At 58.8% G+C, this 24,554-nt stretch overlaps 3 protein-coding genes across 9 annotated transcripts in view; 1 reads left to right on the top strand and 2 right to left on the bottom strand.

The window, feature by feature from the left end:
* ADAM8 (ADAM metallopeptidase domain 8) overlaps positions 1–2,537 on the bottom strand; it is a 13,608-nt gene extending 11,071 nt beyond the window's left edge. For 2 of the 3 annotated variants that reach the window (XR_005833297.1, XM_040624712.1), the window contains exons 1-2: positions 2,332–2,537; positions 1,291–1,394 (exon numbers count right to left, since the gene is read on the bottom strand). Coding sequence is in view for 2 of the 3 variants with exons in the window: in XM_040624712.1 (XP_040480646.1) it covers positions 1,291–1,394; positions 2,332–2,374 (147 nt within the window). In the remaining variant the exon portion in view is untranslated. The remainder of the gene's footprint in view (positions 1–1,290; positions 1,395–2,331) is intronic. The other variant, XM_040624711.1, reaches the window with a different exon arrangement.
* A 1,814-nt stretch (positions 2,538–4,351) lies between these two features.
* The window catches only part of TUBGCP2 (tubulin gamma complex associated protein 2), a 20,800-nt gene continuing 597 nt past the window's right edge, over positions 4,352–24,554 (bottom strand). The window contains exons 1-19 of one of the 5 annotated variants that reach the window (XM_040624709.1): positions 22,812–22,928; positions 21,626–21,791; positions 20,128–20,284; positions 18,542–18,670; positions 17,558–17,734; positions 16,597–16,756; positions 14,246–14,453; positions 13,758–13,957; positions 13,215–13,404; positions 12,463–12,608; positions 10,798–10,978; positions 9,921–10,101; positions 8,957–9,129; positions 8,556–8,684; positions 8,102–8,222; positions 7,398–7,541; positions 6,714–6,842; positions 5,897–6,060; positions 4,352–4,751 (exon numbers count right to left, since the gene is read on the bottom strand). In XM_040624709.1, coding sequence (XP_040480643.1) covers positions 4,616–4,751; positions 5,897–6,060; positions 6,714–6,842; positions 7,398–7,541; positions 8,102–8,222; positions 8,556–8,684; positions 8,957–9,129; positions 9,921–10,101; positions 10,798–10,978; positions 12,463–12,608; positions 13,215–13,404; positions 13,758–13,957; positions 14,246–14,453; positions 16,597–16,756; positions 17,558–17,734; positions 18,542–18,670; positions 20,128–20,277 — 2,718 coding nt within the window. In that variant the 5' untranslated portion in view covers positions 20,278–20,284; positions 21,626–21,791; positions 22,812–22,928 and the 3' untranslated portion in view covers positions 4,352–4,615. Of the gene's footprint in view, positions 4,752–5,896; positions 6,061–6,558; positions 6,627–6,713; positions 6,843–7,397; positions 7,542–8,101; positions 8,223–8,555; positions 8,685–8,956; positions 9,130–9,920; positions 10,102–10,797; positions 10,979–12,462; positions 12,609–13,214; positions 13,405–13,757; positions 13,958–14,245; positions 14,454–16,596; positions 16,757–17,557; positions 17,735–18,541; positions 18,671–20,127; positions 20,285–21,625; positions 21,792–22,811; positions 22,939–24,554 lie in introns of those variants that run through there. The other 4 variants (XM_040624707.1, XR_567207.2, XM_040624708.1 and 1 more) reach the window with 4 other exon arrangements.
* Positions 22,946–24,554, top strand: part of ZNF511 (zinc finger protein 511) — a 5,972-nt gene continuing 4,363 nt past the window's right edge. Inside the window, exons 1-4 of the mRNA XM_040624732.1 lie at positions 22,946–23,098; positions 23,295–23,368; positions 23,645–23,846; positions 24,019–24,143. Coding sequence (XP_040480666.1) covers positions 22,946–23,098; positions 23,295–23,368; positions 23,645–23,846; positions 24,019–24,143 — 554 coding nt within the window. The remainder of the gene's footprint in view (positions 23,099–23,294; positions 23,369–23,644; positions 23,847–24,018; positions 24,144–24,554) is intronic.

The raw sequence follows: 24,554 nt of genomic DNA, 5'->3' as shown, positions 1-24,554 counted from the left end.
AAGTCTCGGTGGGAAAGCCGGTCCCCTCCTGGCTCCCCAGAGCCTGTTCTGTGTGCCCAGCATGGGTGCCCAGCAGTGGGGAGGGCCGGCTTGTGGGGCTGACGGGCTGTCCTCTCCTGCACTTCCTCCATCCCCAGGCCTCACCTCCCTGCATCCTGCCGCACCCTGCCCTCGAGGTGGGTGGGGTAGGTGAGAGGCTTCTGCTGAGGAGGACCTTGGGGCTGCTCAGGCTGCCCCTCAGGAGCCCTGCGGGCCAGGGCACATCCTGGTTTCACTCGCTTAGGATAAGTCAGATCCCTTTCAGGCCAGAGGGGATGGCTCACCAGGGGCGTGTCACCGTAGGCGTTTGTGGTGTAGCCGTTTGTGGTGACGCACCTTTGTGGGATTCCCAAGCAAGGCCGCCTGGGGGCATTCCTGAAATCCCGGCGGACAGCCCTGTCCTGACCTCAGTATCTGGGGAAGGCTTTCTACCGCCCTGGGCCCTCACGCAGTCCTGTCCCAAGAGGTCAGGAGGCTGGGGCGCCCGGGGTGCTCAGTCCCGTGCCCTGCCCCATCTCCTCTGCTACCTTGGATCTAAGGGCTGCTACTCAGAGCCATGTTTTCCCCTCCCGGGGAAGGGGATCTTAGCCATTACTTGTGTGGACAGATGGGGAAACTGAGGTCTAGAGCTCCAGCTTGTCCACCAGCCTCAGCTTCTAATCCTAGCCCGGCTGAACTGACCCCCCCGCCGCCAGGTCCTCTGAGGGACTTCCCGGCCTTGGGTGCATCCCCAGCCCAGCCGAGCTCCATCACACCCAGCTTGGAGGTGGGTGGACCCTGGGGCAGGGCCTCTCACCTGGACCCCTCCCTTTCCCCTGGCTCAGGACCTGTACCGGAGAGTGTGAGCTTGTCCTTGGGACCCAAGGGCACAACTTCACCCTGCACTTGAGGAAGAACAGGTGAGTGGAGCCCGGCCTGCTGCGGGCATACCTGTCCCTTGGCGTCCAGCTGCCTGGCCGGCCGCTCCACCAGGCCAGAAGCTGCTTCTGTGGGGCAGCGGGGCCCCAGGCACCACAGTGGCTCTCTTCCAGGGACCTGGTGGGCTCGGCACACGGACCTCAGGCTGCCAACGGCTCCCAGGTGGTAGAGCAGCAACAAAGGCAGGTACGGGCCTGGGCAGCCCTCCATAAGGCCGGCAGTGGGCGGGGGGGAGGGCTGCGGGCCACCACGCCTCCTCCCTCCTGCAGGGTCACTGCTTCTACCAGGGCCACGTGGAGGGGCACCACCATTCCCGCCGCCAGCCTCGCTGACCAGGTGGGAGGGCAGAGCTCGGCGGGCACGGGATGCTGACAGGCGCTGGGGCCACACCACCTCATACTGCTCCACGTGGGGCAGCAGGGTGCTGGGGGCGGCCACTGTGGGCGAGAAGGGGGTCGGCAGGCTGGTGATGGGCCTGCACCTTCTCCTCCGACAGAGTCACCGGAGAGTGTGAGCACCAGGGATTCAGATACGGGGTTCCCCTGCCCTGGGCGGGGCCCACAAGGCTCCCCCAACAGCTCCTCCCCCAGGGCCTAGGGCTGACCTAGACGTCCCCCCCTTCCTTGGATCTGAGGGGGCACACTGGCCCTGGGTGGGGGGTAGGTCTGCCCTCCTGCCTGCAGGCAGTCCACCCAGCCCAAACCCAGAAGCTCCCAGGTATCCAACAGCAAACAGCCCTGGGAGTGGGGGTGAGGCCCAGGGACAGAATGCCCACGACAGCTGCCCTCCAAGTCTTCTCCGTCTCTCTCCAAGCGTCACTGGATGTGTCTCCACGACATTATCTTGCAAAACACCAGGAGAGAGAGGCCCCACCTACCGGAGAAGTGGGCCCCTCCAGCCTGGGGCTGGGACACCACCGAACCCAGCCCAGAAAGCTCCCCAGGCCAGCGGGGAGCGCGGGAGGCCAGCAGCTCACCCCACCGGCCATGGGTCCCCAAGTGGCTAGACTGCCCCCTCCCGCCCTCCTCCCGTGCCCACCCTCAGCTCCAGGTACTGTTCCTCCGTCCTCCCTTCCCTGCCGGGCTGGGGGGTCTGGGTGGGAGCGCGCAGTCCCAAGGCTCCGGGGCAGATGGGGAGTGGCGCGGTTCTCCACGGTGCCCTGGGAGTCCCCGGCGGGACCGGCGCTGGGGAGACGCCCCAGGCGGCTTCTCCCCCAGTTCCTTTTTGAAGTTTCCGTCTGCCGCCCTGGGCCTTCCCGGTGAGGGCTCCCCTCGGCGCGCCCGACCGCTGAGACTGACCCAGAGCTCGGCGGGGTGCGGAAGGCCAGGGGACCGGCCCGCGCCCGGGACGGCCGCCCCTCGCCCCGGCACTCACCTTGCAGACACAGCGCGAGCAGCTGGAGCCCCAGGACGCGCATGGCCGGGGCGCGCTCGGGGGGCGTACCCGGGGGTCTGGGGCAAGAACAGGGGGCGCGCTCGGGGGTCCCGGGCAAAAACAGAGGGCGCGCTCGGGGTCCCAAGTCTGCGGTCCAGGGACGCGGCGCCGGCGGGAAGCGGCTCCGCGCTCGGGACGAGGTCTGGTCCCGGCGCCCCGCCCCGGAGACCAGCCCCCGGCCCGCAGCCTATCGGCCCCTCCGACGCTGGGAGGGGCGGGGCTTGGACACCCGCTGGGGAGGGGCGCCTCGTTCCCGGCCCCCGCTTCGGGCTAGCTCTTCGGTCTTCCCTCGTCTACTCCTGGGCCCCAGGGGGCCCCTGAACGGCGCGTGGCGTCCAGCACGTGGAAGAAGCTTCATAAACGTGGACCGAATTAACGAAGGGGGTGCGGAAGCCTAACCTGAGCCCCTCCTTGCAAGGTCGCACCCTGCTCTGTGCAGGTGAGGAAGCCCAAGCTCGGCCTGGCCCTGGGGCCTGCCGGCCAGGTGGCGGGGCAGTGGCTTGGACGGGGCTCTGTCTGGGGGCGTGGCAGGGGGAGCTCAGGTGCAGATGTGCCCTCAGACTTCCTGGGGAACAGAAAGCTCCCCACACAGCACCCTGGTGCCTCTTCCTGCTCTACGGGCTGGGGCCACCCCCACTCTGGCCTGGCACCCAGGCTTCTCCGGTGGGTCCGTCACCTGGGGACCCAGACCGCCTGCAGCTGAACCACGTGGCTTTGCCCTTCCAAACTCGTGGCTCGGGAGCTGTGTTCTGGACATGCTCCCTGAGAGGACAGGGCATCAGTCAAAGTGAGAGCCTGTGCTGCCCACAGGCAGTTCCAGGCCAGAGGTCAAAGTTTAACAGACCATTATTTCCCCCAAAGCGAATGGCACAAAAAGGAAAGGCCGGAGGGGCTAGCAGACTTTGAGGCATCTCAGGCAGAGGTGACAGAGGCACAGAAATGGTCTGAACACGTGGGCTCTGTTCCCCTACTTACATACAACTTCCTGTGATGAAACAAGGTATGGGAGCCCCCACCTCCCCAGCGATCTTGATCTTACTTCTCTTCCTTCCTTGTATGTTGCAATTATTCACAAACAAAAAGTAGAAGGCAAAAATCAAAGCTTTGTGGATGCAGAGGCCCCGTGGGCAGGGACCAGACCGGCCGCGTGCAGCAAACGCCAGCAGCCAGGACCAGCATGGGCCTACTGCCGGGACACAGAACCCCACGTACGCCCCAAACGCACGTCTTGCCCCATCCCTTCCCCCTCAGGTCCTGCAGCCCTGAGGTGCAGTGGGCAAGCCTGCTGCGCAGAGCCTAGGACAGGGATACAAGGTTTCTGGGCCTCAGGGCAGGGCAAGAGGGCTGCGAGCCAGGGGCCAGAGGGTTTCTCTGCTCACTGTGCGAGGTTTGCACAATGCCAGGGCTTTGGCCATAATGGCCCACAGGCCACCCCTGATTGGAAGAGTTAACAGTCTGTGGCTTGAAGGGGAGCCCCCAGCTCTATGGTGCCTCCTGTACAAGGCCGTGGCCAGCCTGGGAGTGTCCACGCCCCGCTGCAAGGGGGGACCCAGGCTGCCTCCAGGAGCCTGCTTCAGGCTCTCATTCCTCCTTGCCTGCCAGGTAGAGCCCCCCTCCCGGAGCAGGTGGTCAGAGCTGAACTGGGACAGTGACACATGACCTCTGGCAGGCGGGCAGCACGGCGGGAGGACCGCAGAACAGTGTGGTGGGGGTCACAGCTGTGGGGTGGGATGGGGTCAGGTTCCACCCAGCACCCCGGTGGCGCTCCTGAGGACTCACCCACCCTCCCGCCTAGCCCTGCCACAGCTCGAGGACCGTGCTGCCCCCTAGTGCCTGTAGCCCAGCCTAGCACGATGGTGGATTTCTGGGAGTCCAGGCCTATGTACCCGACCATGTGTGGACACCTGGACCATTCCCTGCACGGCATCTCGGTAATTATCTTCACGTTGCTCAAATGCCATACGGTTTCACTCTGTCTTTATTTGAAAGCAAACACATTTTACAAAGTGACCCTGCTCAACTGAAGAAAGCTCACAGAGGAGCACAGCTGTGGAGACACCCACTCAGGTCCGGGCGGCTGCTGCAGGGTAGAACCCAGGACCCAGACACGAGAGCAACGCGGCAGGGATGACATTCAGACGTTATATTCACACAGCAACAACAGCTGGTTCAGCAACATTCAAGTAAAAGCTTCTGAACTCATTTCTCCGCGGCACCCGCAGCCTCACTGTGCAGTGACAGCGACCCTGGGCGCTGAAGCTGGGGGGCCCCGTGGGACAGGCACCTGGGGGGCTGCCTTCTGGCTCCTCTCTGCAGACAGACGCTCCAGGCGCTCCGTGTAGAAGCCATTGAAGTCCAGTCTGTGGGAAGAGAGGGGCTGGGCTCCCATACAGATGCCCCCGGTGCGGAGGCTCCCCCTCTGTGGCGCCGTGCAGGACGACCCATCCACCCCCCAGGCAAAGGCTCAGCTCTGCACCAGGTGCGAGGGACACCCACCCACACAGCATTCCCTGGTTCAAGCAGTACTGACATCGGAACCTAAACACACATGCAAACTGAAAGCGGGACAACCAAAACCCCTAATTAAGGGTTTAAGCAGAAGCATTTCCAGCAGAGTACCTGACCCCCCTCCCCCATCCCCTGGATGTTGGGGCTGGCCTTGCCTGGCACAGGGGCCCGAGGGTGCCACAGGCTGGGGGCACCTCTCAGGCCCTGTACTAAGGACATCAGACGCCCGTCTGACCCCTTCCCAGGCAAGGACACCCCCCCAGCCCCCTGGGAATAAGCTGACCCACTACTTCCCCTCCGCAGAGCGGGGCACTCAGGACACTGCCGGGCTCCACAGGTCGTAGGAACCTGCTGGCCCCAGAACCACGAACTGGCTGACCAGCTTGCCGGCTCCCTACACCTGTCCTCGCCGCTCCTGCACTGTTCTCCCCCATGGGCCCCTCCCAGAGTCACCAGGAATGCTCCGTCACACCTCCTGAGAGTGGCGACAAGGCACAGCCAGCCCCAAGAGCCCAAGCACAGAGGCTTTAGTAAGCGCTGCCGTGACCCCCACTGTTGGCTCCCTGTGACATCCTGGCCTGAGCAGCACCGCTGGTCCCGCCCTCCCTCACCCGCCTCCTGGCTGCTCAACTGAAAATGCGGTGATGCTGCTGCCATGCACGTCCCAGGGCTGGGGGCTGGGGGGCCCTTCCAGGGTCCTGGGTCCTGGCTCGGGGAGCAAAGCGTTGGGCGAGGCTGACCCAGCCCGGCCCCCAGACAGAGACCAGCGCTGGGGCACTGACGGACACTGGTGCACACTCACAAGTGACACAAACCACCACACACGTGCATGTGTCACCTCGGGGGGGGAGCAGTGACCAGCAGCAGCAGAGGTGGCGAAGGACAAACGGCCGCAGCACCCCCGAGCAGACCCTGCCTGTCACTCCTTCCCTGAGGTGGCCCAAGGCCACGGTGGGGGCACAGCAGTGGCAGTGTGCGGGAGGCTGCCTGCGCCCACCTGGAGATGACGCTGGCCATGCTGTGCTCACAGTCGCTGGTGCTGTAGAGGCTGAGTCGGGCCAGAAGGTCAAGCAGGTGTGCCGAGAAGTTCTTATCAAACTTGTTGATGGTGGCCTCAAAGCTGGAGGCCAGCTGCGGGGCGTCCACGTGCTCAGCCAGGTACTAGAAGACACGGTCGGACGCCGTGAGCGCCCCCAGCCCCAACTCGGCACTGCGCTCTACCGGCTCGGCTCCCTCTCCCCCTTCTTTTCTTAAATAGAAGTTTTTTTAAATAGAAGTGATAAAAGTTAAGACATCATAAAAGTTCCTGAAACGCGGGACGCAGAAACTTGCTCCCACACGGAAGCAGCAAGTCCGCACACCCCGTGAGTTCTTTACGTGGCTTAGATTTTCAAGGGAATGCAGCATTTTCTCCTGGCTCCCTCTTGGCAAAGGGAGTGGACCTGGGAGCACGGGCCTGAGCTCCCTCCAGAGCTGGGGCTGGCGCTGCAGGGCCCATGCCCCTCCCTGAGTCCCCTCAAAGGAGGCAGAGACACCTGGCCCTCCTACTTCAGGCTGGACTCTAACTGTAGTGACAGCAGGGCCCACGGGCCCGTGCCTGCTGGGTGGCGAGCCCTCCGCGGACACCCCAACCCCTGCTCTGGGGAACTACGGCCTCACCCTCGAGCACAGCGCGGCTGAGGTTTGGACAAGTCTGGAGAGGAGATCCTCTAGCTCATGTTTGGAACCTAATTAGGATGAACCTTTTTTAATCAAAGGGAAGACAGAATGGAGGGCAGCAGCGGGCCTGCTGGACAAAGCCGGGGGCTGCACACCTTCCTAGCAAGCTCCTTGCGGGCACGCTCCTCTGCCCGCTCGGCCTCCGTGGGCGGCCCCAGCATCGTGCCATGCTCCAACATCAGCCGGCCCAGCTCACCGTCCAACTTCATGCTCTGCGTAAATCTCTGGGGGTCAGGAAGAAATGCTGCTGTTAGTTTCGAGGAACCCGGCCCAAGGGAAGTACGTGCCCCTACACAGCCAGGCACCATCTGCAGACACAGAAACAGCAGACATGAACTCGGGGAGCCACAGCTGTGCCCACACGGCTTCCAAGGGTGCCTGTCAGAGGCTTCACCAACAGTCTTCTGAAGATGGCATCTTCCCAGGGCAAGCCCCATACGGATCCGGTTCCCAGGCTCCTGTCCCCCAGAGGTTGGCTATTACCTTGCACGCTCTCCTGCGAGCCCCACCAACTCAGGCACCCCGGGCCCTGGAGCCCTGGTGAACCGCATGCCACCCCCTCTGCCTGCCAACACTTACTTTCTGTACCAGCATTCCGAGGCAGCTGCTTGTAACTGAATCAAGTAACTCGAAGTGGACAGAAAGAACATCAGGTGCCCAGACAAGAGCCCGGGACAGAGACGCTGCAGCTGCTGGTCGCAGCCCACGACGGCGGAAGGGGGCTCCAAGAGACAGCCCTGCACACGGCGGGCAGGAGGGTGGGCTGCGAGGTGGCGCACCTGCATGCAGTTGGTGAACATGACGCACACGGACATGAGTCTGGAGAAGACTTTGAGCAGCTCGGGGTTGGTCAGCATGCAGTCCTTCAGACAGTTGTCCAGGAAGCTCGTGTGGTGACCCAGCACGTCGTCGATGTTGGACGCCTGCGTGGAGAGAGGGCACCTGCCTTTGCTCTCGGCACCGCTCTGTGAGGACACCAGACCCTGCACAGGCCAGGCTGCGGCTCTGCACGATTCTGTTTTGTTTCCTTTCCTTAAATGACCCAATGGCTTTTGAGAGAAAACTTCAAAATACCACACAAGAAAAACACTAAACATGCCCCCCAAAGTCCCCGGTTTTGGTTCTTAAGCACAGAAAGAAGGAAACACTGCTGTTGTCCCTTCACGCTTTTGAGACGTGCTGACAGGCCCCAGAGTGTGCTGGGGTGGGTGTGGGGTACAGAGCCGCCCCGACCCCCAGGCTTTCCGCACCACCTCAGGGGCCAAACGCCCCCCCCCCCCGCCCCCAACACTCGCAGGCTCACTCGCTCACACACTTGCCGCCTGCACAAAGAAACCTCTTGTGTGTGTGGACAGGTCTGCTCTCTCCTCCTCAGCAGCCTAGGGCAAGTGCTGCACTTACCCCCTGACATCCGACCCACTATGTTCCCTTCTCAAGAACCTACTGGATGCAACCCGGTTGGATATATTAAGCTCAAACTCACAGATTTCAGGTTTTTCTCAAGGATGTGCCAAGTTGGTTCCATCACTTCAAACATCATGTAGTACTGAATGTTCTGAACGAAGTTGAGCATCCGCTGTCGCAGAGTGAAGGCGCCAGCAAACCTGAGCGAGCACAAGGACCGCTAGCACGGCGGCTCCATCGTCACAGGCACACACGCCGCCTGGTGTCACCGACCAGTGTGCGCCCCGGCGGGAGCGAACAGATAGCCCCAAACCTCACAGGGCTCATGCTGGCAGACCGACCACCCGCAAGTCTGTACCAACAGCCGAGGGACAGAGCCAGCGTCCACTGCGGGGGCCAGGGCCCTGTGCCGCAGCGTGAAACGCATCACGGACTGAGAAGCTACAGAGGCCTGGGACACGCTGCCTCTCTGAAGGCGGAAGAGGGAGAGCCCTGCCTTGAGCGGGGCCGCGGGGCGAGCAGGACGGACGCACCACTTTGCGGAGTGCAGCGAGTACTGCTTGGCGGCCTTGTTGCTGATCCAGACGCTGCAGAGCTGGCGCTCCACGTGCTTGCAGTAGAACATGTGCCTGAAGAGCATCTGGTAGCGCGTCAGGGCTTTCCTGCCAGGAGGAAGGTGCACAGGACGCTGACCACACCCGGTGGGCGCTGCGGGCCTCAGACATCGCGAGGCTCGCCTCACACGGCGGCCGAGGCTTCGACAGCACCGACGCTGTTCTGCACCCTGGCCTCCAGGCAGCCAGGCAACCCACCCTGGACAGAAGTGGACGTGGACAGCTACTTAGAACGGCCTGCTGAGCGGATACAATCCTGCCTTCCCGGCAAACCTGGAAGCGTGTCCACGGCAGCTAGTGCCGGAAGGATCAACGCTCACCTATTAATAATCAGCGACAGGGGCCACTTGACGACATAGTCAAAAGAGAAGGCCTCCAGGCCGCTCAGCGTGAGCTCAGTGGGGTCAGCATGGACCATCGCCTTCTCCTGCTTGGTCTCGATGGCCAAAACCCGCAGAAGCTGAGTGATGAGGTCATGAGGCATCAGATCGATCTTGAGAAAGACAAAGAAGAGTGTCACGTCCTGACCGCTGCCCCGACTGCTGCCCCAGCACAGCTGCCCCACGAGCTGGAGAAGCAAGTCCAGGACTGAGGCAGCTTCCCCTGACATAGACTCTGCACCTTGAAGGCCGGCTTACAAAACAAGTGTCTGCCAATAAAGCCTCAGCCACTTTCCACCAAAGCAAAAAAAGAAAGTGCAGAGAGATTATTCTCAAGATACTCGATGGCATAAACAAGAAAATATGCAGCAAAACAGAAAAGCCTGAATCTCTTCAGATTTACAATTTTACAACAAGTGCCAGGCCCAAGTTGAAAGAGAAGCACACTTAATAGAAAACAGTAGGTTGACTGTGAACAATGTTGGGGTGGGGGGCCAACCCACTGGTTCAGCTGAAAATCCACAGGAACTGCTGACCTCCCCTAACCCTAATTATGAACAGCCCAGTGTTGTGAAAGCCTCGCTGACACAGCTGATGAGCACGTATTTCATACGTTGCAACATGAAGCGTGTTCTCACGACGAAGCAAGCTACAAAAGAGGAAACGTTAATAAGAAAGGAAACGCGTTTACGTCACTGTACTGTATTTATCGAACAAAACCTGTGTGTAAACAGGCCTGCTCAGCTCGCACCCGTGTTGCTCAAGACTGAGATGCAGTATCACCGTCAAGGGCTGGGTTCTCCTGGGGTTATGTCAACCGTCTGGCTCACACAGCTTCTCCCCCTCTGGACGCAGGTAGGCAGGTCTGAAGGGTGCTCCCCCCGCCCCCTGGGCCTCGGCGTACCTTGAGGTCATCCTTGAAAGGGTCCGTGTTGGCAGTGCTCATGCGCAGGGCCAGCTCTAGGAGTGCCTCCAGACGGGTGGGTGTGATGTCGTCCACTGGCTTCTTCAGCTCCTCCTCGGTGAGGTCCATGAAGTGCACAAAGAAGTCCCCCTGGTCCATCAGGAAGTAGCGCTTGATGGACCTGCAGAGCGGGTGGGGTATGGAGGCCACCAGTGAGGCTGTGGGACACATAGAGCGGCCTGGGCACGGGAAAACCAACAGGCGGCTGACGAGGGAGAGCTGCATGCAGGCAAAGGGCTCCCACCACAACCAGCAGTTTGGGTGACCAGGTGGGGCTGGGTGGGGCTTGGGCCGCACAGCCCAGGGACGATGAGCCGAGCTGCTCGCCCAGCAGCGCTCCCCACGGAGAAGTACACTAGACTGTACTGAGCAGGCCCAACTGCTTAGCTTCCCAGATCAGACAACATCGGGCGCGTTCGGGGTGGTATGGCCGAAGACCAGAGAAGTACATTAGAAAGGGGAGACCAGTGGTCAGCTTCCAAAGAGCAGAAACGCACAGCTCTTAGGCACGGGTGAAGGACCACCACATCCAGCTACAGCAGGAAATGCTGCCCAGCAGGGACCGGGGGCAAGACTGGCAAGCTGTACCACGTCCGACAAGGTGACACAGGCAGACATGGCCCCACTGGGCTTCTGGGGGGCAGGATGAAGGTGGCAGCGTCACAAACTGTGCAAGGTTCTCAGGCTGGAGATAACCCGGCAGCATGCTCGTGTTTCTACTGACAGAACAGAGCCGCTAAGAGTAAGTTTCTGGCCTTGGTCAGACACCCAGGAGGTTCCACGAGCTGAGCCAGAAGGCAGAAGGCAGACAGCTCACCTCAGGTGCGCCACGAGCTCCTTCTCTTCCATCAGGAAGGTCAGCAGAACCTTGCTGGCGTAGTTAAAAGCCTTCTCTATTTGCTCAACATACGCTCGCTCCTTCAAAGTGTAGATGATCTCCTTGGCCACCGGGCAGGTGACATCGTGACCACACTCTCGGACTACATTCAGATATTTTCCTGAAAAGACAAGAAGAAAACAGATGAAAAATTTCACTATCCCTACGCTAAACCACAGGCCTGCACCTTGGATGCTGTGACCCCAACACCAGCTAGTGGACTGGAAATGCAGGTCTAGAGCCCTTTACACAAGGCAGGGAAACACAACTGACGCCCATGAAGGACAGAGGCGCTAAGTGCTGGACGGGCTACACTCTCTTTTATCTGAATGTTTCTAACAAAGAGCACAGAAATAATTCCAAAAAGCTTTCAGAGAATGAGATTCTCACTCATCTTCCAACCCCGTCCTAGACTGCCGAGTCCCTGGCTGGTAGCACGTCCAGTACCTCAGCCCTTCTGCCTTTCTAACTCTGGTTCCCAGCCCACGTGATGGTGACTGAAACACCGCAGGCCACTGAGGCCCATATTGACTGCTTTTCCTGTAGTGGTGTATGTGACTAACCCAGGAGGACATGTACCCTTGGTCTTTGTCCCCGGTTGCTGGCACTGAGCTCCTAAAACCCTTGCAATCTTGTGACTCGTGCGCCCCTTCCAAGCACACCCCAGTTTACGCCCGTGAGGTGACTCCGGGCAGCCCCTAGACAGCTCAGGATGGGGGCTGCGTGCCGGGGAACCAACCCTGTGACCAGAGGGCTGGAGCTGATGCCGGGGATGGGGAGAGGCTGGAGACTGAATAAGTCACCAACGGCCAGTGATGTCATCACTCATGCCTCCATAATGGAACCTCCCTAAAATTCCTAAGTGGAGCGGTGGCGCGTTTCCAGGGTGGCGAACACGTCCACACGGGGGTGGCGCACCCCAGCACCATGCGCATAGCAGCTCCTGTGCTCGGCGCCCGCCCAGACCTCGACCCGTGGACCTCTTCACCTGGCTGTTCGCTTGCACCCTTTCTAATAACCCGGTAATCTAGACAGTCAAATCCTTCCCTGAGTTCTGTGAGCCGTCCTAGCAAATCATCAGCCCCGAGGACGGGGTCACGGGAGCCTCCAATCTGTAGCCACGTCAGACAGAAGTGTGGTGGCCTAGGGACCGAATACTTGTTGACGTGGGGGCCGCCCTGAGGGACTGAGCTCTGAACCTGAGGAGCCCACGCCCACCAACCCTGGGTGGTCCGTGCCAGGACTGGGTTAATTCATAGGATGTCCCGCTGCTGTCCGCAGACAACAGGAGAGCTGGGTGTTGGGGTGGGAAAGCCACACGTCTGGGGCCGGTGGGGAGCAGGAAAGCAATTTTCCTGTCCGTGGTAACCGAGCTCTAGAAATGAAGCAAGCATCTGTAAGACAACCTCCCAGGGTCAGGGGACAAAATGACGGCACCCAGAGCCACAGGAGTCAGCTGAGACAAAGGCCAGGCCCAGGAAGGCCCTGTTGAGGCTGTCCCAGCCCTTGCAGTACATAGTGGGGCGCCTGCCCTGCAACAGGGGCACAAAGACAGGGCCACGGGACAGACGGCGAGCGCATACCGGGCTGGGGCGCGAGGCTCACCTGTGCTGAGAACCTTGCCTGCCATCTGCTGCAGGAAGGAGGGGATCTGCCGCTGTACGACGGTGTACCTCTGGTCCCAGTACTTGTCATTGTAGTCCTCCTGGATCTTCTCCTTCCGCAGCTCGTGCTCCTCCACCATGAACTCGCTGGCAAGCACGGGACACTCTCAGCGGCAAGCTGAGCTCCACAGGCCGACAGGCTCAGGAGGTCCCACGCCCACAAACAGTCTCACCCGTCAGTCCCCAGCTGTGAGCCCGCTCTGGGGCTCCGAGGGAATTCAGGGACATGGGGCTGCAGGTCGACCTCTCTTTAGTTCCACTCCTCCGGGGAACGTAACCCTTTCCCATGTGTGCGAACACAGGCAACAAGCCGACCCCCACAGAAGGGGTGCGACCCCTTCACACCTATTTCAGTATCACTTAGCGAGGCACGGTTTTAAAATCACGTTCCTTGCCAGGCTCACCCCTCAGACTGTTATTCAAATCACCAGCAGAGAAACACTACTTCCAGCCGTGACTTTTAAAGCATTTTAGCAAATACACCTCAACACGACAGAACTGGCCGTGAGCTGCCCCGGCTCCTCGAATGCACTGGACACCCCACACTAAGAAGGAACCCTCACCAGCTGTGAAGGAAGCCCATGGCAGGAGGCTGATTCTGACCCCTGCCACCTGACACACTGAAGCCTCCCTGGGCTGCGTGGGTGCACGTGGGTATCTTACCCGGGTTCCCCCAGACTCCGTGAGCCCTACCTGTATGGGTCATTGATTATTCCTCTATAGATCCACTTTTCCAGAATCTCGAAGTAGGGCACACTGGCAGCCTTGGTGAGGTACAAGCACAGCTCCTGTGCCTGGCTGTCGCCCGTGTAGTTGAAGCTCCGGTCGTGGAGAAGGCTCAGGGTGGACCCCCCAACACACTCGCCTTTATCCACCGAGGTGGCTGCCGGGAGGGGGAGGTGGCACTCAGTGCTGAGAAGGGTGCCTGTGGCTCCCCCGGCTACGTCACGAGAGACCACGACCTCCTTCTGGGGACAGATGCTTCTTTTGTGGGGGACGCTCCAACCGTAAGCTTATAATCAGTAATGGAAGCTTATCAGTAAGAGTTTTCCTCCCACAAATTAAAACATGAAGCAATACAGGCTTTGGCCTCACACCCCGGTGTCCACGGTTGCGCCCTGGCCTGGGAGTCTCACCTTCACATGCCACGACCCACTCCGCCACGAAGGTGCCCGCCCACCGCCCCAGTCCCTCCTAGGGCCGGCCGACATGCCGGCTGGGAGGGTAGGCACGTACCAAGGGAGGCCAGGATGTCGACGGTGCGCATGGCCGGCTGGATGTAGAACCAGAGCTTCTGGAGTGACAGGAGGCCCTGCCGCTGCAGCTGCTCCAGCTGCGTGACCAGGATAAGGTACTCCTTCACTAGGGCTCTCATGGCAGCCGCTAGGGCATGGTTCACCTGTCCATATTCGAAGGAGGACTTTTCTTCAATGAACCTAGGAGGGAAAGGAGCACCCAGGACCCATGAGCCAGGGAGGCTACATTTTCAGATTAGATGTCAGATGTTTGGAGTCTCCTCCCCACTCAATCTCTTAGACACCAGCCCCCTGCACTTGTCCCCAGGCCCTTCAGAACCGTGCCAGGCATGAAACTAGGTCACAACACGACGAGGATGCTCTTTAGAAGAGGATTCAAATGATCTTTACAGACAAAAGTGCGAGCTGCTGGGGTCAAGAGCATCTGGAAAGGCCTGCATCCAGCCTCAGGTTCCGTCTGGTGCTTACCTGGTCACCGTGGAGTAACTGGCAGCCACCGGGAGGATCCTGTTCACCAGCTCCCTGATGGACAGGTCGAGGTTGGGGTCCACGAGGAAGGTGCGGCTCTGCCTCCCGGTGAGGGGCTGGGCGGTGATGTACCTGCCGTCCACACCCACCAGCACATAGAGCAGGTCCTCCACCACTGCTGACTCCTGGGAGGCCAGGGGCAGCGTGCCTGTGGGCCGCAGACACCAGCTGGGCCATGGCCTCACTTCCAGGGCCCCTCACTCCTACTGACCCTTCTCCTGACCTCATCTGCTCAGGCACCCTCTGCTGATTTCTCTGTTATTCCCTCAAACATTCACGGGCACGAGAATCAGGCTGTTCACTGGGATCGGACTCATCCGCAGGAGGCACAAAGGTTGGGATTCCAAAAACACCAAGAGCGCGGGATAGGTGGAGCCCGGGCAATGCGCCACAGCCTTAAAGCACCAGGCAGATAAAACCCTCTAGACACAAATAAAAGCTTGACATTTAAAAGGATAAAGTCAGGAATTTAAGAAGCACTTGTGACGTAAGCTGTTCTCACAGCACCTGTTACAACTTAACAAGTCTGGGTTGCTGTGGGATAAAAAGAGTTTCTTTAAAGACTTTAAAGCAGTGACAATTTCCAGCACGCATGCCCAGTATGAGATGGTTTCCTTACAACCACCCAATTAAGGACAGTTGCACACCATCAACCAGGGCCGCCGGCCAAATGCCGCCTAGAGGCCCAGGCAGCTCCCTGCCCCTCTCAGTTCACAGCCCCAAGACAACCCTCAGTTGTCTCCCAACACGTGCTGGGAGAGGCCGCCACACATGGGGAGCCAGCAGCAGCAGCCACAGAAGGGTGTCTCCATGAGGTTGCCTCGCAGCCCGGCCTTGCGTGGCTGGCCCGGTGGGGTGCCCGTGTCAGCCGCACACACCCCAGCACCGGAGCCTGGCGGTTCAGGGTGGTGCCGCGCCACGCTTGGCCATTCACAAAAGCACTGCTAGCATCACACACCCGCACATCGGCCTGCTGACGGCAGGACACAGGCTCTGAGCACAGCAGCCATCTGCCCGTGCCGCACAGGTCACGTGGCATTCAGAGCCACACTCTGAACTTCAAGCTCCATTTCCTCTCCATGACCAACGGCCATCAGGACAAGCCTACTCACAGGTCCGACTGAAGTGGCAAGGCTCGGCTTCCTGTTTCTCAAGCGCAGGGGTGCCTTCTAGGAATCGCCACTAACCCCACCACCACTCAGCTGAAACCTGAGCATCACCCCAGTTACAGCCCCAGTGGATGCTCTCGGTGGGGGGAAGGGGTGCAGCACTGGGTCAGCTGGTACTGCGGTGGGGACCTTGGCCTCGGGGCAGAGCCACCCTGCCCCTCCAGCACCCTGCCCACACATGCAAAAGGAAAGCATCGCAGGCTAAGAGAGGAAGGAATAGCTGGGGTGGCAAAGCCAGCCTGGAGGCTGAGCTCTGAAGGGATATGGGAACAAGCCAGGGTGAGGGGACACAGCACAGCAAAGTGTGGCCAGGAGGCCAATCCACCAGGGTCTCTGCGGCTCACCAGGGTGTGGGGAGTCACTAGAGGCTACACGGGGGACAGGCCTGAGGCTCAAAGCTGCTAGGTCTGGGATGACGAAGAGAGCCACGGGGCGGCAGGGCAGGATGCGAGGCCCCACGCCACTGGCTACCTGGGCCAAGAGAAAGAAAGCTAGACAGCCATTCCTCAGCACACCAGCTACATTTCAATGCCCATTAGCTACATTCAGTGGCTGGCCCCGTACTAGACAGAGCAGATCCAGAACATTCCTTTAACACAAGAAGCTCTGGGGAGGTGCTGAGCCCCAAGCCAGTGAGAGCAGAAGGACCGTGTCTGGGCAAGTGGGGCAGATGGAGGTGGAGGATTGGGGGTCTGGGACCAAGTCGGTGCAGTGGAAGGGAAGCAAACACAGGTGCCACCCCAGCTCCAGCACCTGGTGAACTGTGACACCAGTCACTGTGCGAAGAGTGGAGACACTAGAGGGAAGGTCAGGAGCCCCGTTGCAGGCACACACAACAGACAGATGGCCATGAGAGACCAAAATTCAGGGAGACGTCCTGAGGGTAGACATTTGGGATCCCAATGGGGCCAATATAATTCCTAAAGAGAAAGTGGCAAGGAAGACTTGGGAGCAAGCCCTGAGGATCCGCTTGGAAGATGAGGTGGAGGAAGGAGAGAGAGAGGAACATCCGGAGGCAGCGAGAACACAAGAGCTTGACGCTACCGAGGACGAGAACTCAGGAAGGACAGTGCCCCGCGCTGCTCAAAGGCGCCCGGTGTCAGAAACACACGCATCGCATACCTATAGGCACAGCCGCATCCGTGCTCACGCCTGAGCCAGTCAGGAAGTCCCCAGCCAGGGTGGGTCTCTCGTACACCCACGGCGGAAAGACGGGGAGGCGCTGGCCTGAATTTTTTTTGTTCTGCTTATCTCGAAGCAACTTTCTTGTAAGTTCCAGAGACTGGTGGGGACATTTTCAAAAACAAAAGAGACATACTTTAAGTACCAATACTTGAAACTGACATCTGTGGCAGTGGAGAAATCACTCAACACGTGAGGGTTCAATAAAATTGTGAAGAAATGACATCTCCATGCCCATCACTGTGAAAGGTGCTGGTGATAAGACAGGGACCCCGCCTCTCATCAGGGTCTCCGTCTGTGCAGAACCCACAGGTACACCGGGAGCACCAGGAACGGGCTGAACCATTCTCGGGAACACCGACACATAGACGCGATGGCTTTTTCCTGGTGGCACAAAGCCAGACATGACCTGACTGGAGTGGAGACAAGGCCCCAGGGACAGCCAGCTGGAGAAGGGGCCCCCAGCTGGGCCCCTCAGGGCCAGGGGGAGAGGCCAGCTCCCGCACACATCCAGAGCAGAGGTCCTCCTGTGGGAGCAGCCACCAGAGGCTGACCAGGGCAGTCCTAGGGGCCTGGCTTTCAGAAATGCCAGGTCAAGAGTGGCCAGCGAGAGGGCAGGTGCAAACTATTTCCTCATCTGTCCCACAGGGGCGCAGTGTGAGAACACCTGAGGTGCTGATGTAAGACACTCCCAACCAGCACTGGCTGTCGTGCCTGTCAGAGCCACTGAGCTCGACAAGCCACTGAGCTCTGCTCAGACCCTCGCGGGGTGCTGCTGAGGGGCTTGAAGGTCACAGGGCCAACCCATGAGAAGACAACAGGCAAGCCCAACAGCCTGGGGGTCAGAACCTTCCTGCCCTGTCGTCTGCTCCTGTGGGCCAGGGCTGTGCGGGAGCAGTACCTGCTGTAGCGTGGAGCCAGTGGCCACACTGCCAAGCTGCTTCCTCAGCTCCTCCAGCTCCTGCATGGAGATTTTGGAGGCCGTGGCAGGGGCACTGAAGGTGGTGGCACTGCTGCCTGCAGCACTGGCTGCGAGCTCGGCGCGTTCTTTTGCGTTCTGTTGTAAATACTGCAGAGTCTGAAAACACACAAGACGGTGCATCTCATGGGCCAGCTCTGCAGAGCGCAGCCAGCCCCCACTTCCTTCCGTCCTGACTCCACGCGGAGTCAGGCACGACTCCCAGGAGTCCCTGAGCTGCAGTCCCGTCTCTAAGTGTTTGCTGCCACAAGGTGCCACAGCTCCAAGTCAGGAGAGGAGGATAACCCCACGGCCGCTCAGCAGCCAATTCCCAAACTCCATTCCCAAGGGCACAGACCTTCCCTACACTCCGCCAGTCCCCCTCGCTGCAGCGAGACCACTTCCCTTTGTCCGTTCCCGGCGCAGACAGTCAAGGGTACCTGCTGCTCCCTTCACCCCTGAACGGGCCCTGGGCCTGCAAAGGGAGAGGGCCAAGCACCTCCCTGGACGCTTGTGGGTGCAGCGGCTCCTCTGGCCTCAACACTAAGTGCTCTCCTTAGTGTCACAAGTAGCACATGTGCAATTCACCACACACGAAAACACAGCACGAGACAACGAAAAATAAAGTCCCCCGTTCCGGGAGGTAACTACTACAACTACCGTAATACTTCTCAAGTTGACTGCCAGCGTGAGTCACTGCTCGTGCTGCAGCACCACGAATACACTCCCACGTCACCTCAAAGTGCCACTGGCACAAGGCAGAGAAAGAAGCAATGTATGAGGGGCTACACACACGCAGAAACGCGCCATCACACGGCAGACTTGTGAGGCACTGTCTCAACGGAGCAAATCTCATGGGGGTCCCTCAGAGCAACCCCACCACGCGAGCTCCGTCAGAAACCTGCCCCGAGCCCACACAGCCGTTACCTCTCTGTCTTCCGTGAGTTTTGATAACAGGTACACCAGTGGGTCAAGGTTCCTTGTGTTTTTAGACTTCAGTTCATCATATTTCTTTAGAAAGTCTTCTGGAGTACGAGAAAATTCTGCTATTTTAACCTCAAAAGCACAAACATAAGAGATTCAGTGACAGTAACAAACAACTTTTAAAAACCTCCCAGAAAACTAAACACAAAAACCAAAATAGTGAAATTAGGTAGACTAAACAATCACACACCTCTGAAATAAGACTGAAGCCCAAGAAACATCTGTTAACCCTACACACGGTCTGCCCTGTAGTTTCCCTCCTGTTGATGCTTCCTCAGCCTGAGCTCAGGAAATAACCACTTAGATTTTCTACCAGTTTATGCATTCACTTCATACACTCAATGCTACTCCCTCTGGAATTAGGCACAGGCTCAGGGTTATGTTTCCTCAATGACTTATGGTGTTCCCCTTGTAATAAATTAAATTCACTTCTGTGTTCCCACTGTCTGCTCGGTGAATTTTCCTAATTATCCTGGTGTCATTATTAATCTACTTAAATAATTGAAACTTCATAATGTGTTTCTAAAAATAAATTTCAAAATTCTCTTACTGAAAATCTATAATTTTGAATTATATACTATTTGAATAAAACCTGCTTTAAAGGGATTTCAATACAGTTAATACCAGGAGCTTCCTTCTCAAGTATTTTATTTATTTTTTTAAGTAATTTCTACACCCAGTGTGGGGCTCAAACTCATGACCCCAAGATCAAGAGTTGCTGTCCCACCAACTGAGTCAGCCAGGAGCTTCCTTTCCATCCAGAGAAGTATGAGTCTCCTTCCTAATGGGACCCAGGACCTGGGTTCTGAGGACAGGTTGACAGCCCCGCACTCCCCCCCGAGCCTCCATTTACTCATGTGCACAACAGGGTGAGTAACCAGAGCTGCTATGAGGAATCATCAGAAGCAGAGTTGAGCATAATACTTGGTCCAAGAAAAGCCTTCAACAAGTGTTGTCTGCCATCAACACTGGTAATGCTGCAGCTGCTCAGTCAGGAAGCTTGTGAACTTTGTGCACAAGCTGCACAGGATGGGGCCCAGCTTACCCAGTGCACGGCGCTGCACCAGGGATGGGCCCACCTTGCCCAGTGCACGGCGCTGCACCAGGGACGGAACCAACCTTGCCCAGTGCACGGCGCTGCACCAGGGACGCGCAGCACCAGGGATGGGTCCACCTTGCCCAGTGCACAGCGCAGCACCAGGGATGGGTCCACCTTGCCCAGTGCACAGCGCAGCACCAGGGATGGGTCCACCTTGCCCAGTGCACAGCGCAGCACCAGGGATGGGTCCACCTTGCCCAGTGCACAGCGCAGCACCAGGGATGGGCCCACCTTGCCCAGTGCACGGCACTGCACCAGGGAGGGAACCAACCTTGCCCAGTGCACGGCGCTGCACCAGGGACGGAACCAACCTTGCCCAGTGCACAGCGCAGCACCAGGGATGGGTCCACCTTGCCCAGTGCACAGCGCAGCACCAGGGACGGAACCAACCTTGCCCACTGCACGGCGCTACACCAGGGACGGAACCCACCTTGGCACTGTGTGCAGATACAGTGGTTGTGACATACGGGGTCCTATTCTTTTGTAGCAGGTCGATATAGACCTCAGCCCCATCCCCTCCATGGACACGCAGCAAGCTGAGCAGCTCATTGACGTCGTGGTGAATCCGAAATTCACTCATAGTTGCTCTGAAACAACATCACAACAGGTTCTCCTAAAGGTAAGAGGAACGCTGTTTACAAAAGCAAAACTGTGTTACCAGCTCTAGTGAAGACCAGGCCCAAGTTAAACATCAAGCATCAAGCAGAGAAGACTCAGCACACACTCCCACGTATGCTAATTAACTAATGAATATTAATTTGCAACTCCACACTGAGAAAGTGAGGTTCTAATCTCTTAGTATGTAAATAAATATTGAAAACTGGCCAGAGCCAGGGTATGTCCAAACATAAAAGCAGAACAGTTAAGCATGCACACACATACTTGTAAAATCAGGAGGCACTCACAGTAACCAGTCATGAACATGAGGTGCAGGGCAGCATGGGTTGTGGAGTTCCAGCCAGTCTGAACCCTGACTTGGCCAGTTCTGGGCTGTAGGACTGAGGCAAGGAGCTTGTCCTCTCTAGACTTCCTCTGACAAGGGGTGACTAGTAAATCCCACCCACAGAGCTGCTGTGGAGTTTAAACACAATCACCCTTATAAAACACCAAAGGACCCATACCCAGTAAGTTCCTATGGCACTTTACTAGAGACGCAGGAACAAATGTGTTTTTATTACGTAGGGCTGACCACGGAAATGTTACGGGAGAACTGGCTGGTTTTACAAAAGGAAAACTGGATCTGAGTCACCAACAGCAACCCAAACCACCAGTTACCTTCCCAATCACAGAGGACCCCAAATGAGGCAGTGCAAACTATAAGCAAGACAGCAAAGAGGACACGGAACTTTCCCACTGAGGCCTCTCTGAATCTAAGGGCAATTGGTTTTATCCATGTGCTACAGGGCTTCCTAGGGAACGTGGATTGTCCTATACTGGCTGGACTGAGGACCCTTTGTCATGCTAGATGGCAAGCACATTGCGTTGCCCACAGAAAGGAAACACCTGTCCACCAGATACAAGCAGGTGGAGAGAGCACTTCGGAAGAATGATAATCTGAGTAAACGTTTATTTTAAAACTATCTTCACAAAACCTTGTGTTTATGGTAAAAATACAAGCACAGACATGTCCACATCACAAGTATTAATAGTTCAAGGAAGCGGGTTCTCTGTGGGGATCTGGAAAATTCCTGCAAGAACTGTGACTCTCAGCTGCAGGCAGGACCTCTCCTGGGAGGACATCCGGAAACGTGTAAGGGACACTTCCAGTTTTCACAGTGACCAGAAGGGTGCTCTTGGTATTTAGTGGGCAGGAGACCAGAGAACCTAAACATCCACAGAAGCATCCCACCAAAAATGTCAACAGCATCCCCACTGAAAACAACTTTGAGGATCTAATCACAACAGCCCACTCGATCTTTCTGACGCACCTGAGTTCTTCTGTTAGGGGCTGTAAACACAGAACTTCCCCCTCCCCGACTGTGAGCGAGGCGGAGGCAAGGGCGCCTACTGCATTATTTCCCCAGGAATGAGTTAGGCAGAGAGAAGCGCCAGTGAGTCTTGGCTGAGGATTCAAAGCCAATTGCACAAATGGGCCTGGAAAACATAGAATTTGTGAAAAAGAGTCAAGACTCCTGACGCTTTTTCATAAGAGATGCAAACCACAGTCTGGCCAGAGCCTTTCCTAGCTGCGAAAATGACTGGGAACATAGCCACAAACCTTTACTTCCAGAATGAAGTAAGTTAATTATACTTTTTAAATTACGTTTTTTAAAGTTTTTTAATTTGTTAAAGAAACAGAAGCTCCTTTTCCTGACCATTGCGTGCACGTCCTGCTCCACGATGACCTATCTGGGCCTGGGCGAGGAATGGAGAGTCAGCCTCAGAGCCACCCGCCCGCCCCCCGGGGGCAAGTCCCCAGCATCCTGGCGTCCCTGAGATCATTCATCACCATTTTAATTAGGTAACTTTTTCACAGTTAGACCGTCGTCTCCCCAGCTAGGCAGTAGGCTCCAGGGTAGCAGAGCCCGCCTCTACTTCTTCCCCGGGGGGGGGGGGGCCGAGGACCGGGCACAGCGTCCTGCACATCTCAGGCGCTGATGAGATGCAGGACACTAGAAAGGCAGGCGGAACAGGCAGGGCCTGACCACGAGAGGGCTACTGGACCAAGGGGACCAAGGTAACGGGAGGCCGCCGAAGGGCTTCCAAGAAGAAGCGCTACCATGAAACGCGAACTGTCCAAAGACCACTCCGGCTCCGGTTTGGTGACGGCCTTGGAGACAGGAATGACCCAGAGGCCGCCCCAGCCCTTCCGGCGGGAGGCAGACGCGCTGCGGGCAGTGAGGCTGAGAGAGGCAGTGCGAGCTTTCACAGGCAGGAGTCCGCATGTCAGGGTCTGGGAAGGGAACCCCGAGGTCCCGTGTGGGGACCTGACCGTCGGCGGGACGACGCAGGGGCCAGGGCGCCGCCAGAGCGCGAGCGTCGGGGTCTGACTGCTCCCGCGGGCAGTCGGCGCGGGGAAGCGCTGCACACGCCGGCCAGGCGCGCAGGGAAGGAGGACTGCGCCCGTCCTCGCCGCCCCCAGGCTCAGGCACCTCCGCCCCCAGCCAGACTCACCGCGGACTCCGCAGCCCGCCGAATCTCCGCAACCCGCGCCGGCAGCGGAAGTGGCGCAACGTCATTTCCGGCCCCGCCCCTCCCGGCTCGCGGACGGTGGCCCGCAGGCCGTGGTGCCGCCAGCGCGCCGGGCGATGCAGCTGCCGCCCGCGCTACACTCCCGCCTGGTAGGGGCACCCGGGGCGGCCAAGCCGCTGCCTGTGGAGCGGGACCCCGCGGCCGGGACCCCGCCCTTCCACTTCGCGGCGCGCCGGGTTCGCTTTCCGCGGGACCACGAGTTCTTCGAGGTGAGCGAGCCCAGGAGGGAGAAGGCAGTTGTCGGAGAGGACGCGGCCGACTCCGGGTGGGGGCGGGGTCTGCGGGAGGGGCGGGACCAACGCGTGGGGGCGGAGCCTGCGGGAGTGGCGGGACCAATGTGGGGGCGGGGCCTGCGGGGGCGGGACTGTCGCGCCCTGCTCTGCCCACCACGTGCGTGTCCCGCAGGACGGGGATGTGCAGCGACACCTCTACCTCCAGGACGTACTCACGCAGGTGACAGGGACCCCCGAGAGGCCCAGGTGAGCGACTCTGGGCGTAGCGCCGACCCGCTCCCCAGGCCCCGGCCCGCCCCTCCCGGGTGTCCTGCTGCCCCGCCCGCTGCCTGACTGCGGGGTCTGGCCTGGCCGCCTCCTAGCTGGTCGGTGAGAATTTGTTTCTTAAGGAAGTCGGATTTGAGATCGGGAAAGAAACATCAAAGCTTTATTAGGCTACTTAGAGGACAGGTGTGGACGGGCAGCCCGAGGCCCACTGCCAGCAGCAGAATGGCCTTCCCACGAGGTGGTTTCCTTCGGCAGGGTGCCTGAGTTCACCTGTCAGGTGGCAGGGTGCTGCCAGGTGTTCGACACCCTGGAGAGCTACGAGCACCACTACCACACTCTGCACAGAAACGTCTGCTCCTTCTGCAGACGAGCCTTCCCCTCCGTGCACCTGCTGGACACCCACATACTGGAGTGGCATGACTCGCTGTTCCAGATCCTGTCGGAAAGGCAGGACATGGTGGGTGAGGCGTCTGCGTCCCCTGGACCCGAGTGCAGTCACCTGGTGGGGGGGGGGGCTTGTTCCTGGGCCGTCTGCCTCCTGGGTACCAGTGCCGTGGGGGTCAGGGGCGAGGGGAGGGGGCACCACTGAGGTGGAGGTCAGCACGGAGGTGACACCATTTGTGTTTCAGTATCAGTGCCTGGTGGAAGGCTGTGCAGAGAAGTTCAAGACCAGCAAAGACAGGAAGGATCACCTGGTGAGACGTCACCTCTACCCAGCGGACTTCCGATTTGATAAACCAAAGAAAAGCAGAGGGTACGCGAGGCGGTCCGCAAACTAAGCTGCAGGCCCTTGAATTTAGAAAAGCGTTTTGGGTGTCGAGACTCTCAGGATCCTGGTGCTGTACTTAGGCACCTGCGTTACTTATGGCGTGGTTAGCTGCAGTTACAAGGGTCGGGGGGGCTTAAACCAGTAGGGGATGGGTTTGCTGCTCTGCTGGCAGTGACTCGGGTCTCAGCGTGGCGTCTGCCCCGGGGCGTCTCGGAGCATCACCCCTTTCTCTGCACTGGAACTAGAGCCGTACCTGCACCTCCTCCCCAGCCCCAGGCGCCAGCCCCACCTGTGCGTGTGCGTGTGCGGTGAGGAGAGCCCTCTGGGAGTTTGTCCCAGGCTGTGAGGCCCTCCCCTCACACTGATCCTCGGATTTTTTTGTCTGGTTGGTGACTT

This window comes from Ursus maritimus, unplaced genomic scaffold (genome assembly GCF_017311325.1).
Source record: "Ursus maritimus isolate PB19 unplaced genomic scaffold, ASM1731132v1 scaffold_7, whole genome shotgun sequence".
NCBI lineage: Eukaryota > Metazoa > Chordata > Mammalia > Carnivora > Ursidae > Ursus > Ursus maritimus.
The sequence above is the reverse complement of the archived record's forward strand: the minus strand, read 5'-3'. Positions and strand labels throughout refer to the sequence as shown.